Below are 16,345 nucleotides of genomic sequence, written 5' to 3'. Positions count from 1 at the left end.
CTGATCTCTTTTCACTTGATGTTACTGGAGAAACTGGAGGAATCAGATGCACGTCAGTCCTAAGCACAAATCTCTCAATTCACGTCAAATTCAGGACCGTAGAAAAAGCACTGTTCAATGCAACCAGCTCTGGACTCAGGTGCTTCAAGAGTTTATTCACCTGAGAGAACTCCCCAGTGCAGAATTTAGAACTGTGGCAGTCCAACATGGGTTCACATTTCCAAGCTTAGTGCTGCACAAAACTCTCTAGGCAATTTGTTAATAGGGAAATACAACTCTCATGGGTCATTCCATGTCAAGTGATTCAGTGACTTTTACCTTACCATTTTATATTGCTTTCAGTTTCCTAAAAGTAGTACAGTGGTACCTCAGGTTGCAGATGCTTCAGGTTACAGACGCTTCAGGTTACAGACGCCGCTAACCCAGAAATAGTACCTCGGGTTAAGAACTTTGCTTTAGGATGAGAACAGAAATTGCGCGGCGGCAGCACGGCAGCAGTGGGAGGCCCCATTAGCTAATGTGGTACCTCAGGTTAAGAACAGTTTCAGGTTAAGAACGGACCTCCGGAACAAATTAAGTACATAACCCGAGGTACCACTGTATAAGGGAAGATCCCAGATTTCAGCAAGCTATCGTTCTGCTTGGAAATACATTTTTAAAAGAAAAGCCTGACTAGCTTTTAACTAAATAACTTTTTAAAGAAATGCCTGAAGGTCTTGTTTATTCTGCTATATTTTACTCCAAGAAAACCCACTTATGCTAAATTTAATCCAATAAGGCAGACAGGTACGTACAAAATATTTTTATTAACTGTGATGTCATTGAGATCCCAACATGAAATTTTGCAGGAAGCTCTTAGAAATATGAAATCTTCCATACATTTTGGGGTGGGGGAATCTTAATCATATTGATTTTTTAAAAATAACCTTAAAATTTTTTAGCTTAATTTTAAAATTGAAAGGAAATCCATCATGTGCCACATCATATTAAACTTCTGAAGAGATTGATATTTTTTAGTTTTGAAATATCTCCATTCTGGGCTGAGCTTTTAAAGTTTTTGTGTAGTAGGGCATGATCAAAATTGTCAATTTTTTGAAATTCCAAACCTTCATACGTCAAAAAAGGGACGAGATGAAAGAATTAAAAGTTTAGATTTAAAATAGTTTTGCTCATTCAACAAGTGTACAGAGTGTACAAAGTTTTAAGAAAATTGGATTTACAATTTTATAATATGCAAAGAATAGCATGTGCTTAAAAACCAGAGAGAGGAGCTGAGGGATGTCGGGGGGGGAGGGGGGAGGAAAAAATGGGGGGGGGGGAGTTTGGCTTTGATATCCTGCTTTATCACTATCCGAAGGAGTCTCAAAGGGGCTAACATTCTCCTTTCCCTTCCTCCCCCACAACAAACACTCTGTGAGGTGAGTGGGGCTGAGAGACTTCAGAGAAGTGTGACTGGCCCAAGGTCACCCAGCAGCTGCATGTGGAGGAGCAGGGAAGCGAACCCGGTTCACCAGATTACGAGTCCACTGCTCTTAACCACTACACCACACTGGCTCTCAGTGTGAGGAGGAGGAGGATATGTTTTTGATAAATTGTTATGTTGAAATTCCTAATAAAAATATTTTAAAAAATAAAGAAAATTGGATGGCAAAAAAAATTATTAAAAATTGGATCACTTGATATGGAATGACCCTCACCCGAGATTCAGAGCGCTTCTTGTTTGACTGCTCCAGGACAAGGCAACTTGCCCGCAGCCGACAGCTTCTCTTTCACGTGAAACTTCTGGTGCTTCACAATGTGCGACCGGTGGGAGAAGCACTTCCCGCACTCCAGGCACTTGTAGGGCCTCTCGCCCGTGTGGACCCTCTTGTGAGCCAAGACGTTGGAGCGGTCCGAAAAGCGCTTCCCGCACTCGGAGCAGGCAAAGGGCTTTTCCCCCGTGTGGACCCTCTTGTGCCTGGCCAGGGAGGAGCTGTCGGCGAAAGACTTCCCGCACTCGGAGCAGGCGTAGGGCCTCTCCCCCGTGTGGATGCGCTGGTGTTTCACGAGCCCCGACTGCTGCGCAAAGAACTTGCCGCACTCCAGGCACGTGTAAGGCTTCTCAGAGGTGTGGACGCGGCAGTGTTTCACGAGCGCCGAGGGCCGGGGAAAACACTTGCCGCACTCCAGGCACTCGTAAGGCTGCTCCCCGGTGTGGATCATCCAGTGACTCACGAGGGCAGAGTGCTGGTCAAAACATTCCCCGCACTCCAGGCACTTGTAGGGGTTGGCTCCCTGGTGAACTCTCTGGTGCGCCACGACGTGCGACCTGTCTGCAAAGCACTTCCCACACTCCAGGCACTTGTAGGGCTTCCTCCCCGTGTGAACTCTCTGGTGCCTCACGAAGGCCGGGTGGTCGGCAAAGTGTTCCCCGCATTGCAAGCACTTGTGGGGCTTCTCCTGCAGGTGGGTTTTCTGGTGGGCCGCAAGGGACGACTCCTGAGCGAAGCCCTTCCCGCACTCCAGGCACGTGTGGCGAGGCCCGCCGGCCGCCGCGTGGACGCGCCGGTGCTTCACGAGGGACGAGGGCTGAGGGAAACACTTCCCGCACTCCAGGCATTCGTACGGCTCCTCTCCGGTGTGGACCCTCCAGTGGCTCACAAAGGCTGCGTGCTGTTCGAAGCCATCGCCGCATTCCTGGCATTTGTAGGTTTTCTCTCCCGCACGGGTCGCAACGGGGCCCGGCTGCCGAGCAAAACACTCCCCGCACACCAGACACCGGAAGGATTTCTTGCCCACCAAGATTCTCTGGGGCATGACGCCGCAACGATTCCCGCACCGAGGGCACGCTTCCATTTCCAGAGGGTCACCTGGTAGGAGAAAGGAGGATTTCTTAGTCCATGTTCTAAATGAATGGAATCATAGAACTGTGGAGCTGGAAGGGATTCCAATAGTCATCTACTCCAATCCCTTTCGAATACTGTATTTTTCGCTCTATAAGAGGCACCAGACCACAAGACGCACCTAGTTTTTGGAGGAGGAAAACAAGGGGGGAAAATATTCAGAATCTCAGAAGCCAGAACAGCAAGAGGGATTGCTGCGCAGTGAAAGCAGCAATCCCTCTTGCTATTCTGGCTTCTGGGATAGCTGTGCAGCCTGCATTCGCTCCATAAGACGCACACACATTTCCCCTTACTTTTTAGGAGGGAAAAAGTGAGTCTTATAGAGCAAAAAATACGGTACATATACAGTGGTACCTCGGGTTACATAAGCTTCAGGTTACATATGCTTTAGGTTACACACTCCACTAACCCAGAAATAGTGCTTCAGGTTAAGAACAGTTTCAGGTTAAGAACGGGCCTCTGGAACGAATTAAGTACTTAACCCGAGGTACCACTGTACATACATACACGCCTGCGTAATTTTATCTGTACGCTGCCTTTCCACAGTTCAAACCGTGCTCAAGGTGTCCTACAACATGAAACAAATACATACCCACGACATAGCAAAAGTAGTCAAAATCAATAAATGAATCATTAAAAAATACAAAACCAAACTGAACGATTCCCACATAAATCACAATTAAATCTAAAATACAAAAAAGCAGCAGCGCTCCACAAAGAAAACCAAACACCCCAGCCCAATGCAGGAATCTCAGCTAAAGCATCCCTGATAGATGGCCATCCAACCTCTGCTTAAAAATCTCCAACGAAGGACAACTCCATAACCTCCTGAGAACCCACGTTTTATGTTCTATAGAGTTTGTGGATGATTAAGAGCGGTACATAAATCCTGTTAAAAATAGAATAGAGTAAATAAATCATTGCCAACAAATGGGCCTGGGAGGGAGGGAAGCTCATAAAGAACATCAATAACATGTGTTGTTGTTGTTGTTTAGTCGTTTAGTCGTGTCTGACTCTTCGTGACCCCATGGACCAGAGAACGCCAGGCACCTCTAAGAACAGTTTCAGGTTAAGAACAGACCTGCAGAACAAATTAAGTTCTTAACCCGAGGTACCACTGTATGTGTTATCTTTGTGGTTTAATTTTTTTTAATCCTCCTGTATGACAATTATCTCAATTATCTTGAGATGGTGGTTTAGAAGTGATTTAAGAAATGGATGGTGATGACTTTGTTGAATCTCTACTGTTATGTTTTGGTTGGAACAGCCTTACTTGTTTTTGTGACTCTATTATTGTAACTCGCCCTGGGATATTGTGGATAAGAAATTTAATTAATAAATAAATGCACAAGGGGGAAGGAGTGTTCCAGACAATCACTAAAAGGGAGGCAAGGGGAGAACATCAATTGGCTGAGCATTTTTTTATCACCAACAACTTACCTGAGCAGGCATCAAGGATCCCTGCTTCACCTCTGTTTTGGGATTCGGGTACCCAGAGTTCTTCTCCTCGTTCCATCTGGGAGATGAGTTCAGGCTTTGGGCACAGAAATCCTGTAGGCAAGGCAATGTGAGAGAGTCAGTTTGTATTTCTTAGTACAGAAAACATTGATCTTTCCTATACAGCTTAGTTCAAGAGGGTTCTAGAAAGTTTCATTCTATGTGAAAGAAACAGGAAGGTTTCTGTTGTTTGGATTATTTCTTCAGGGAAGTTGAGTACAGCTGATTTAAACTGCTTCTGTTATCTTTTTGTCAAGGCCATACTGACTATAATATTAAGACCAGGAGGAGCCTGGGCCTCACTCACTTTCTCTTTTCTGTCTCCTTTGTTCTGGTGTTCTGTTTCTGTTTGCTATAGTGTTACAGTTTAAACTTATTATAAGTATTGTGAGTTTTATTGTAATTGCCACAACTGGATGTTTTATGGACAGTGCCAATCCTGAATGTGTTGGATTTGTGACCATTATGCTCATTTGCCTTCAGTACCAGTAAAGCGCTCTATTTTTTGGGAACTCTGCTGTGTGTTTAAGTTTCTTCCTGCTCCTCCTTCATGGCCGACAGAGAATACTTGATGTAAAGGTAAAGGTAAAGGAACCCCTGACCATTAGGTCCAGTCGTGACCGACTCTGGGGTTGCGGCGCTCATCTTGCTTTATTGGCCAAGGGAGTCGGCGTACAGCTTCCAGGTCATGTGGCCAGCAGGACTAAGCCGCTTCTGGCGAACCAGAGCAGCACACGGAAACGCTGTTTACCTTCCTGTCGGAGCTCTACCTATTTATCTACTTGCACCTTGACATGCTTTCAAACTGCTAGGTTGGCAGGAGCAGGGACCCAGCAATGGGAGCTCACCCCGTCGCGGGGATTCGAACCGCCGACCTTCTGATCGGCAAGTCCTAGGCTCTGTGGTTTATCGCACAGCGCCTTGTCATAATTCCTTAAATAGTGCTAGTCAAACTGAGTCCTGCGGAAATCTGAGATTCCTCAGAGGCTCTTCAAGGGTGCATAAGAAGAATTTCCACAGATGAGCTTCCATCTTATATAGTGCAGATATAGCTTGACAGCCTCAGCGAGGATCAGGCCTCTCCATCGAGGCTACAAACTCCTTACCCAGTGAGGTTACATTCCCATAGTTCTCCATCATGACATCCCTGTACAAGGCCCTTTGGTCTGGATCCAGCAGAGCCCCTTGGCTCTCCGTGAAATACACAGCCACATCTTCAAAAGTCACCGGACTCTGTAAGAATAAAGGGTTCTGTCTAGTTCCCACTGAACGACGTTTCAGGTTTGTTTTTTTAAATGTAATCAGTTAGTCAGTGAATAGTTTGAAAAGATTTGTGGCATGTTAGCTTAAAAAATGTGATTTTACAACAACTTCTTTGTATGGGTAACATTCCGCATTCTAAGCAAACTCGGCCCTCCAGATGTTTTGGGACTACAACTCCCATCATCCCTAGCTAACAGGACCAGTGGTCAGGGATTATGGGAATCGTAGTCCCAAAACATCTGGAGGGCTGAGTTTGCCTATGCCGGTTCTAAGCCCTTTGCTACTGGACAGGCAGGTGTCATTTGGGCTATTATAAGCACCGGCCAAAGGAAAACTTAGGTCACTTTTAGTATGTACACTGTTACATTAAATATGCTTACCACTGACAGAGAGGATAAGTAAACCTCAACATTGCAGGCGGGGAACAAAAGGCAAGTGCCTTTTCTGGCCTTAGGAGGCTGGATTCTCCCTACCCAACATCTTCTATTTTAATGGGAGTTAGAATCACAAGAGTTGGAAAGGAGCACAAGGACCATTTAGCAATGCAGGAACTTTTCACCCAATTCTTATTCTTTTGAACATGGTTCTCCTATCCTGTGCCAATAGCTCTGTAGATCAGGCGAGCAGCAGAGCCTGTACAGTGGTACCTCGGGTTAAGAACTTAATTCGTTCCGGAGGTCCGTTCTTAAGCTGAAACTGGTCTTAACCTGAAGCACCACTTTAGCTAATGGGGCCTCCTGCTGCCGCCACGTCACCACAGCACGATTTCTGTTCTCATCCTGAAGCAAAGTTCTTAACCCGAGGTACTATTTCTGGGTTAGCGGAGTCTGTAACCTGAAGCTTCTGTAACCTGAAGCGTCTGTAACCCGAGGTACCACTGTATTTCTGAGCCCCAGCAGAAAATAAGGCCGCTTGCTTGGCATCCCCCAGCCCAATCCTATGCTCTGGAAAAGCCTGTCCTAACTTGGCACCCTCCAGATGTTGCACTCCAGTGCCCATCAGCCCTGGTCAATAGTCGGGGGGATGATGGGAGTTAGAGTCCAGCAGACACAGCAGCGGGAAGGGACCAGCCTTGGGTCAGTTGCCTGTCATACACATCCTGCTGAACCCAGCGGGACCGGACTCTCAAGTCCATGGCAGCAGCGATAGGTGCCTGTTCCTTCCCCATCGCAGAGCCTTCCTCCTTACCTGAGCCAGCTCCGCTGCTGCCCTGGCCATTTCTACAGAAAGGGGGGATAATCCGGATTCAAGCGCCGACATCATTCTGCATTCTGCGGGGAACCAAAGGGCAGCTTATCAAAATTGGGGATGCCAGCAAGACAGAGCCACATACATGCAACCCTCTTCGCCCCACTTGTTCCCAGAGCATCCTCTACTTCACTTTCCCCTTTTCTCCCCGCCCCCAGCCAAATAATAATAATAATAATAATTTGAAAATTATTTATACCCCGCCTTCCCGGTTCAGAAAATCAGACTCAGGGCGGCTAACAACAAATTTAAAACACTTAATTGATGCAACAAAAAACAGTATAAAAGACAGTATTAAAATATGAATAACAATAAATTCAGAATTCAAAAATCAATTTAGGGGGGAAATCCATCCAATAAACATTCGGTGATCACCAGGGCTAGCTGGCTAAATTAGTCCTATTTGGGCCAGCGAGGAGACCAGGGGAGAATTAGCTGTGGGATCTCAGTTAACAACCCTGTCAGGCTGAGAGAGACAGAGAGAAAACAGAGCAGAAGAGAACAGAGGAGAGGAGAGAAAGAAAGAGAGAATATGAACATGTCTGATCATGGGATAGCCAAGCGAGCTTCAAGGCCATTGGGTACCCAATCTCCCTCGTCTCAGTCCAACACTCTTAACCACACTAGCCTTCTGGATAAAAGGTACCCTCTTTTAAAAAAAGAAATAAAAAAGACTTTTGACTATCTCTATCCTCTTCCGGGACCAAGAAGGCAGCCACCCCTAAAGTGCAGACCGACAGTCTCCCAGGCAAGGTTGCCATGGGAGTGTGGAGAGACAACAGGCAACAGGTTGATGGAAACCTATTGAGTGTGCAGGCAAGGACCCCTCCTTGCCAGCCAGAAAAGCTACGGGCATTAGTCAGCCATTTCAGCTACTTCCTTTGGGAGCCTTATTTGCCTTCTTTGTCTGGTATGTCCCCCCTCCCTTTAATTTTATTTTTCAGTCCGGAAAGCACTTATCCAGCAACAATGGCAGGGCGTGCAAAGAGAGGAGCCTTTTTGCAAAAAAGAGGAGTTCTGCCTCCTCCTCCTCCTCCCAGCTCCATGACGGGTCTTTCGCCCCTCCAGGGTCCCCCCAAAGCCAGCCCGCCCACCCACCCCTTGCGCGCCTTCGCGGGGCTCCTGCGGGCGCTTCCTCGGCGTCGCTCCTGACAATTCCATCGCATCCCTCATCCGGGCTCCTCTAAGCTGGGGCGCACGGAAGCCCAGTGGCCGCTGGGAATTGTAGTCCTTTGGCCCCGGGCTCTTCCGTTGCGCGGTTACGTTTGGCTAAGGGGGTTTCTGGGAATTGTAGTCCTCGTTTCCCTGCTCTGCTCGCAGCTGGCGCTTTGGAAACCCGAATTGGTGCTTTGCTTTTGGCAGTTCTTGCGTGGTGGGAGGGGGGGGGCAGCCTAACGTTGTTTTTGTTTAATAATAATAATAATAATAATAATAATAATAATAATAATAATAATAATAATAATAATAATAAATATAGTATATTGTATTTTAAAATTGGGTTTCAGAGTTTTTAGGGGATTTTGAATGTTTTATGTAGTTTTTCAATTTCATTGTTCTGTATGGGACAATGACAATAACGATATCGTATATTATTATTATTATTATTATTATTATTATTATTATTATTATTATTATTATTTTATTTATACCCCGGCCAAAGCCGGGCTCAGGGCAGCTAACACCAGTAAAATTACAATGGAAACATAATAGGTGGGGGGACGGACCCAATTTAAAATACAGGTTAAAATGCAATTTAAAAAGCAGCCTCATTTTAAAAGTAGCCCCCGCCTTTCCCCTCTGACAGATAAAAATAAGAACAGCTGAAAATTTGGGAGGAGGGTGAACAATAATTAAAAAACAATTAAATTAAATATAACGTTAGGGATGAAAGCATATACAGAGCCTTGCTAATTACTGCAGAATTTCCTTCCCCCCCCCAAATGTGCTGGAAAGTCCTGCATCGTAGAGGGTCGGGCTAGACTGGGGTCCCTTCTCACTCTACAACTCTGAGATTCTATGAAATATTTGTCAAACCTCAACAATATTCCGCCGTACTCATGTTCCATGTTTGCGCTGATGCTTCTTAATGCTCTTCTCCCACCCTCCCCTGGTATCTTCTCTCTTTTCTTTCTTATTCCCCCCCCCTTCCCTTATGATTTTAAAGCTGCAATAAAATTATATGAGGGGGGGAAGGAAATAAACAGGCCCTTGCTGGATCAGGCAAAGAAGCCTTATTAACAACTTCGGACCACTTTGATCGACAGAACTGGCACTGTTACGGGTACCATATAATACTTGCTCCAGGTTGGTAAGGAATCAATCTTTTAGCGCGGCAGATGCCTTCATGGAACTCTTTTCAGTCCCTGCTGGAAACATTTTTGCTTCTGCATGCCTACCCAGATATGTAGAATGCTAACGTGTTTTATTCAGCTTTTTATCTTATTGTTGATATCAATTTTTTAAAGAGTTGTTTTATCCTTTTTTATTCAAACTGCTTTGAAGTTGTTGGTGGGTTGTTGTTTTGCAATCAAGTGGTATACATTTTTATGCCGTAAATAAATACTGAATCCTAGAGTTGTTTCCCATGAACTTTCTTCTTTTTTCTTTTAAGGCTTGTGCTGTAAGTTCCGGGATAATGAACATAGTCAAATGAAAAGATAAAGTGAAAATACAACAGTTTTATGATAACTTGGAAGTTCCTTTATTGATTACAAGGAATATATGTTAAAACTTTTATTAACCGTTAACGTGAAAAGTTACGTTTATCCATACATTACACAAAGACGAGAGACATCACAAAACCCCCCGGGTAAGAAAAAAATCCAATCAGGTTACATCGTTTAATGCATTCTTCTTACCCACTCACGTAAATGATCCAATATATAAGTACCCTATATACTGAGTTTATTCTGAGTATTCATTCATTCATTCATTCAATCAGCTTACAGCAAGCCCAAATTATTCTCAAAACCTCCAGAATATTATTCTGCTTTAAAGATTACAAGTGTCTTGTATTAAAATATGAACACTAGATCTATGCTGTTGGAGCCAGAAGGATAGTTATGTTCTACCTCCACTGTCGGAGAAATTATGCCTCTGAAAACCAGCTGCGAGGAGCTGCAAGGAAGGGGAGCACAGCTGTGATCAGGGTACCAACTTGTGGGCTCCCAATGGCCACTGTGAGAATAGGATGCTGGACTTCATGGGCGCTTGGGCTGTTCCGGCACAGCTCTTCTGACATTCCTATGAACAACTGTTGTAGTTTCACTGCCCAGGCGCCAGTCGTTACTCCATTTGAGGCCACCACGAGCGGGAGAAGGAGGAGCGCTCGCTGAATGTGCAACCGGCAAACTCGCCTCCAGTGTTGGGGTCTGATGGCAATTGACACTGGTCAGCCCCCATGACCCACCAGAACAGAGGACGCATGATGACAGTGTCTGCCACAATGCCCGTTTCGCCTTGACAAACAGAGCAAAAACAACAGGGTCACCGAAGAAGGGGAGCAAAAGGAAGGAGTGGCCCCATACTGCTGCAACAGGGCCACTTCCTCGCATGCCAGGAAGCCTGACTGTTTAGGGCAGAGGTCTAGCCTGCAAACACCAGTTTGTGAGCCAAGTGGCCACTGACCAAGAAGGAGCAATCCCAGGTCTTTCTGGCACCACCCAAAGGAAGTTGAGAGAAGAAAGGTCAGGAAGGTGGGTCAACAACCCCAATGTTACCCCTGAATTTCTCAAGTGACTCTGGGGGCGCCTAATAACACATCAACCCGTGATTTTGATTTAACTATAACATGCTACCTCCCATTTATTTTGGATCTTTCGGAGGTGGAAGGGGACATTCCCCCCATCTTTATTTTCCATTTTATCAATTCTATCTAACGTTACTTGATTAAATTATTTTCCTCCAGTATTTCTTAATTTTTAATTCAAGCTTGTGGAATATCATTCGTTCCTATATCTGCATCTTTTTAGCCTATTCAGTTTTTATTTTAACCAGGCTATGGGCTATTTCCACCTATGTAATACTGATTAATATTTTTATCATTTCCCCCCCTTTATTTGCAATATATATCATTCATAAATGGTGATTTATACACTGCTCGTTTTTTGTTTTTGTAACCCCACCTCCCGACACAGAAACACCATGTGTCTTAGTTATGTTTAATTTTGAAGTCATTTCAGTTTTTAAACAAAGGTATCATCCCACAAATGTGTTCTGCTGATTTAGAATATTTTTCAGTTTTATTCAAGAAGTGTGATGAAATATTTCTGTCCTTGTTCTTTTCCATGCAGAGTTACTTTATATTTACATTTAATATTAAAAAATCTACAGAATTCTTACAAAGTAGTTCTAAGGATATGGGATTCATAAACTAATTTTGTCATCCAGAGCACTCATTATTCTCTCCTTGCATAATCCTATGAAATTTAACTGCAATTTGCTATTAGCTCTATCAATCAGATTGCAAACACTGAATCTTATTTGAGATTGCTATTCTAAACACACTTACTAGACAACAAATCCCACTGAACACAGTGGGATGTTTGTCTCAGTAAACATGCGCTCTGAATCAGTTGAATATATCCAATAAAACTGATTTTTCACAACACGACAATACTCAAAATATAATACCTACCGTACTTCAATTAAGAAATATTTATTTTTAAAAAACCAACGTGATAAATTAATATAATTATATTACATCAACCACTAATTCATCATCACAGGTCCCTAATTTGCCATCTCTCTCCTCACGATTGTAATGACTGCAGTAATCAAAATGTGGAAAACATTTACAGAATGATGCATACATATCCAATATTAATTTGCTGGAGTCTTTTTATCCAACATTTAACCACAAGATTATTATGCATATCAAATGCCAACTGCTCTTATAAATCCTCCTATCTATTAAACCAATTAATAAGTTCCTTCTTTTATTTAACAACACCAACAAAGCTTTTAACTAAGGTTGCCATGGTTCATAAAGTGAAACTCAGGACACAAAAGTTATTTGTGGCAAAGTTTTCAAAACTTTTTTTGCAATTTTTTTTAAAAAAGTGGTTTTGACCTACAGTATTTTTAATGCCAATTGCCAAAATCTACACTACCGACATGGGCCACGTCTGGAAAATTCCACATGTATGTCAACCCTACTTTAACATTGCACACGATCCTGACAAGTACAGTACTTTTGAGTGCCCTTCGATTTTGACCGCCAGCGTTAAGCAACTAACTGTTCCAAACTCTCCCACTGCTCAAATGAGAGGCTGTAGAATCACAGAATCATAGGAAGGGATCCCAAGGGTCAACAACCCCCTGCAAGGCAGGAATCTGCCCCCCCCCGCCCCCACCTTGGGGCTCAAACCCACAACCGTGAGATTAAGAGTCTCATGCTCTGTTGACGGAACTACCTATCTGAGTTAAGTGCAAAGCTCATGCTTTGCACGGATTGCCAATCAGTTACGACCATGCCATGCCAGATGGATTCAAGGTTTGACTATGAGGCAGCTTCATGTTTCTCGCTATGAGATTTGGAATTGCTTAAATTAGGCTGGGTTGTGCCTATTGATTCTCGCTTACCGTATTTTTCGTCCTATAGGACACATTTTCCTCTCCAAAAATGAAGGGGAAATGTGTGTGCTTCCTATGGGGTGAATGCAGGCTTTCGCTGAAGCCTGGAGACCGACCCCTCTCGCTCTCCAGGCTTCAGGAAGCTATCCGCTAGCCGTGGGAGACGCAGCTCTCCCACGGCTAGCGGAGAGCTTGCCTGCACCCAGAAGCTTGGGGCGCGCTGAGCTCAGCACACCCCAAGCTTCGGGCTTCGCACAGCCCTCCGCTGGCCGTGGGAGAGCTGCGCGGCTTCGTGCACCTGGGGGGGAAATAAAAATTTTTCTTTATTCCCCCCCCCAAAAAAAACTAGGTGCGTCCTATGGGGCGAAAAATACGGTAATTCTTTCCAGTTGTCAGTGCCTAGGGGCTGTATCCAGCACTTGCAGCAGTGCTCAAGCAGCAGACTTCCACGAGTACAACAAAACTTCTACTTCTTCTCCTGTCCAAACCCTACACCAGCACCCTCAAAATCAGCTCCCAAGGGATGGGGAAGTCAGGTTATTATTTCCCCCCCGCAAGGTGTAAAGGAGAGGAAATGGAAGTTCCATTGCATAAGCAAAACTCCAGCGTTCAATGCAGCCCTTTGTAGTGATTAATACTATGAGGTTGTGTTTTAAAAAAGAAAAAATGCCAGAAATTTCTGAGCCTGTTTAAAAAACCCCAGAAAGCTTTAAAGCGTAATTTGAGCCACGCCAAACACAAAAGAGCAAGAAGCAATGAAATATTGCACGTATACACGCACATACATACTGTTTCTATGCAGTGGAATATCAAATCAATAAACGCAGCGTATTATAGGATTATAAATTATCGAAGGCAAACTTCACATAAATTGCAAGCTGGAACAAAACATGCAGCACAAACCAAACATAGGGGGGAAATGAAGTTCATAAACACAACGCAAAGAGCCATGACTGGTACAGATGTACAGAATGGTGAGCCGCGAAACGAACTTTCCAAGTGCTAGGAATGAACTAGTTCGGTTTCTCAAAGTTCACTGGATTAGTTCAAAAATCTCCAAAGCCGTCCCTATAATCCCCGGGGGAAGAGAACGTGAATTTTGTTTTGGGGGTAGAACTTTGAACCATGTCTAGTTCAGCTTCAACTTCTTTCTTTTACGTGCGTTTTTGACTCTTCTAGACTCCTTGGGCCTTTACAATCGTTAATTGTTTCAACAAAACAAAATAAACAATTCACACCTTGTCTTCTTAAACTATATCTCACTCTTCAGCACAGCAGCCTGTAGCATCCTGAATGCTGAGATTCTTTTTGGTCAAGGATCCTTTAGGCGCACTGGAATTGAACTGTGGACTGAACTAGTTTGTTTTGCAAAGGGAAGACACTGAACTGGGATAAGTTCCCTTTTGGACTCACTGAACTTGAGCTAGTTCCTATGAAAAAAAAGAGCTTTCTAAGCTCCAAACTGACTTTCCAACTTGGCCTTCAACTAAGTAGCCAATAAATAAATAATTCATTTAACATCACCATCATTTTTAACTTTTTATATTTGTAGCCCACCTCTCCTCCAACATGCCCTCCCCCAAAATTTTATGTCAGTTTATTCTGGTGGGTTAGTGAGAAAAATCCTGTCATGTAAAATGGTGGTTTAGCCAGGGCTGGTCTTGCATGAGGCGGCCGGGAAGGAGAGATGAAGGCAAGAACTGGGGTCTTAATGGTACAAGAAGACTTTTCAAAGTGTTCGCCCTGGGAGGGCGAGGAAGGGCGCCATTTTGGCTCTGCTTCAGGCCGGAGATAAACATCATTAGACTCTGCTGAAGGGCGCAAAATGGACTCTGTGTGTGTGTGTGTGTGTGTGTGTGTGAGAGAGAGAGAGAGAGAGAGAGAGATCATGCTCACACACCATACATTTAAAGCAGTATAAAACTACTTTATAAACGGTCATGGCTTCCCCGCAATAATTATGGGAGCTATAGTTTGTTAAGGGTACCGAGAGTACATTCCCCCTCTCAGAACTACAGTTCCCAGAGGGATTGACTGTTAAACCGCTCTGGGAATTGTAGCCCTTGTGAGGGGAATAGGGAGGTCTTCTCACAACACTCAGCACCCTTAACAAACTACAGTTCCCAGGATCCCTTGGGGGAAGCCATGACTGTTCAAAGCGGTGCAATAGTGCTTTAAATGGGATCCCTGAGAAGGGGTCTGTGCATATTTTATACCCCCAAATCCACCCACTCTGTACCCACCACTATGGGATCCCTGTGAAGTGCAGTCACCTACTATCTGGGCTAAGAGAGAGAGGTTCTCTCCTGGCAGCTGCAATCTCCTCATGGGATACTGCTTTTCCTTTCAGAAGCGCATGGTGACCGCACATTTAATGCAACCAGAATTTCAGAAACACTGCTAGGAACCGGAGCCAAACCTCCTTCCTGTCCCTGATGACCCTCCCAGCTATTAAGAACCAAGCCTGCCCCTATCTGTATCTGCATAAAAGCCTGCTCCAGGTTCTGGTTTAATTTTAAAATTTAAATAACTTTTATTGGTTTTTTTTTCCCCAAAAAGGAGAAGGTTATACAAGATTCTCCAAAACAGTGCTATCAAACAGGACTCTAGTGGCAAGATACATACGCTGTATACAATTATAGATCATTGTCGAACATAAAATAAAGCCTAAATAAATAAACAAACGGCACCTACGCAGATGTGTGGAAGGTAACAACTAGAACTGTGTATGACACAGACGATGTAATGGTTGAGCAAGACAAGCTCTGGGCTCTGTTGATTCCCCCCTGGTACCCTCCATATGTTTCCAGACTACAGCTCCCTTTGTCTCTGACCGTTGGCCATGCTTAGCTGCGGCTGAATGGAGTTGAAAGGTTGATACTCCACTTTGAGCTCTGGCTCCACACATCACAGACTTTGGCCCCATGCAAGCACTGCTGTCATGATGTGGCCCCCAACAGATCACCCTCAAGAGAAAGTGGACCTCAATGTGTATATGTGTGTGTGTGTATTGTGTGTGGAGTTTCACCATCTCTGCTCTAGAGTACGACAGAACGCTGCAAACCATAATATACATAGCTAGATGCTCATAAGCATTATCTCGCCTTAGAGACACAGAACTGAGCATAAACTAGGCTGCTAAGCAGCAACAACCAAAGTATTTAAACGACAACAGTGCTAATTGGAAAACTGAAGTGCTTTCCCCTACTGTACCATTCCGATTCAAACCCTAACGCGACAGTGCCCGACATTGGGCTTTGGGTCGCAAAACTGCCAAACAGAACATTTTAAAGCCAGCATCACAGATCAGAACAGCTTTGGTTATATATAGCTGTACGTTCAGCTGAAATCTTTCCTCTTCTCTCAACTACACAAAAGCAGCTTATAATTTTCTTTAAGAAAGGCATTTGGCCCTGATTCCCGAAATTCTACTCTTCCTGCAGCTTCTGTGATTGATGGGAACATAGGTGTGGCTTAAGGAGATGTTCAGTAAACGAAGGTGCAACTTTACAGAGGAGATACTGAGGCTACTCCTTTGGGTACTCGAGGCTTCACAGCGATAAAGCCTACCAGATATTCAAGGATAATGGGGGCAGCCCTCCGCAGTAACTTCACTCCTGAGCCGGACACTCAGAATCGAAAGAGTACATACCTGATTTCTCCCACACCGTTACAGCCTAGTAACAAGGACAGATACAAACATTTCAGAGTGGTGGGGTGACTGGCAAGGGCCTCTGTTGCCTTCAATATAAATGTGTTTATTCTCTTAGCCTGGGACGTAAGCTCCAAAAAGTTGGAGCCAGGGAAAGGGCAGTTGCAGACAGCGCCAACTGGCTAGCACCCGTGATGTCACAAACAGTTTCCCTGCTCCCCCGTGATGT

General features: G+C 44.4%; 1 protein-coding gene and 2 long non-coding RNA genes across 4 annotated transcripts; 1 reads left to right on the top strand and 2 right to left on the bottom strand.

Moving 5' to 3' along the window:
- Window positions 1–1,302: 1,302 nt before the first annotated feature.
- On the bottom strand, window positions 1,303–8,092 carry LOC309364770 (uncharacterized protein). 2 transcript variants are annotated; one of them, XM_081902659.1, is made up of 5 exons: window positions 7,985–8,082; window positions 6,831–6,913; window positions 5,486–5,612; window positions 4,323–4,433; window positions 1,303–2,849 (listed from the first exon to the last, which is right to left on the bottom strand). In XM_081902659.1, the coding sequence occupies exons 1-5, from the start codon at window positions 8,061–8,063 to the stop codon at window positions 1,705–1,707; spliced, it is 1,545 nt and encodes a 514-aa protein (XP_081758785.1). In that variant the 5' UTR covers window positions 8,064–8,082; the 3' UTR covers window positions 1,303–1,704. The 2 variants fall into 2 exon arrangements, with proteins under 2 accessions (XP_081758785.1, XP_081758786.1); XM_081902660.1 differs by having other exon boundaries at window positions 1,304–2,849; window positions 7,989–8,092.
- On the top strand, window positions 2,989–11,936 carry LOC309365324. The gene is made up of 2 exons (XR_014166009.1): window positions 2,989–3,218; window positions 9,951–11,936. It is a non-coding gene; the product is annotated as an uncharacterized lncRNA (long non-coding RNA).
- LOC309365307 lies at window positions 10,940–16,344 on the bottom strand. Its single transcript, XR_014165991.1, has 2 exons — window positions 12,839–16,344; window positions 10,940–12,468 (listed from the first exon to the last, which is right to left on the bottom strand). It is a non-coding gene; the product is annotated as an uncharacterized lncRNA (long non-coding RNA).
- Between the last annotated feature and the right edge of the window lies 1 nt (window position 16,345).

Source organism: Podarcis melisellensis (genome assembly GCF_964234715.1).
Source record: "Podarcis melisellensis genome assembly, chromosome: 2".
In the NCBI taxonomy this organism is placed as follows: Eukaryota; Metazoa; Chordata; class Lepidosauria; order Squamata; family Lacertidae; genus Podarcis; species Podarcis melisellensis.
Note: the sequence above shows the minus strand (reverse complement) of the source record. Positions and strands in the feature narration are given on the sequence as shown.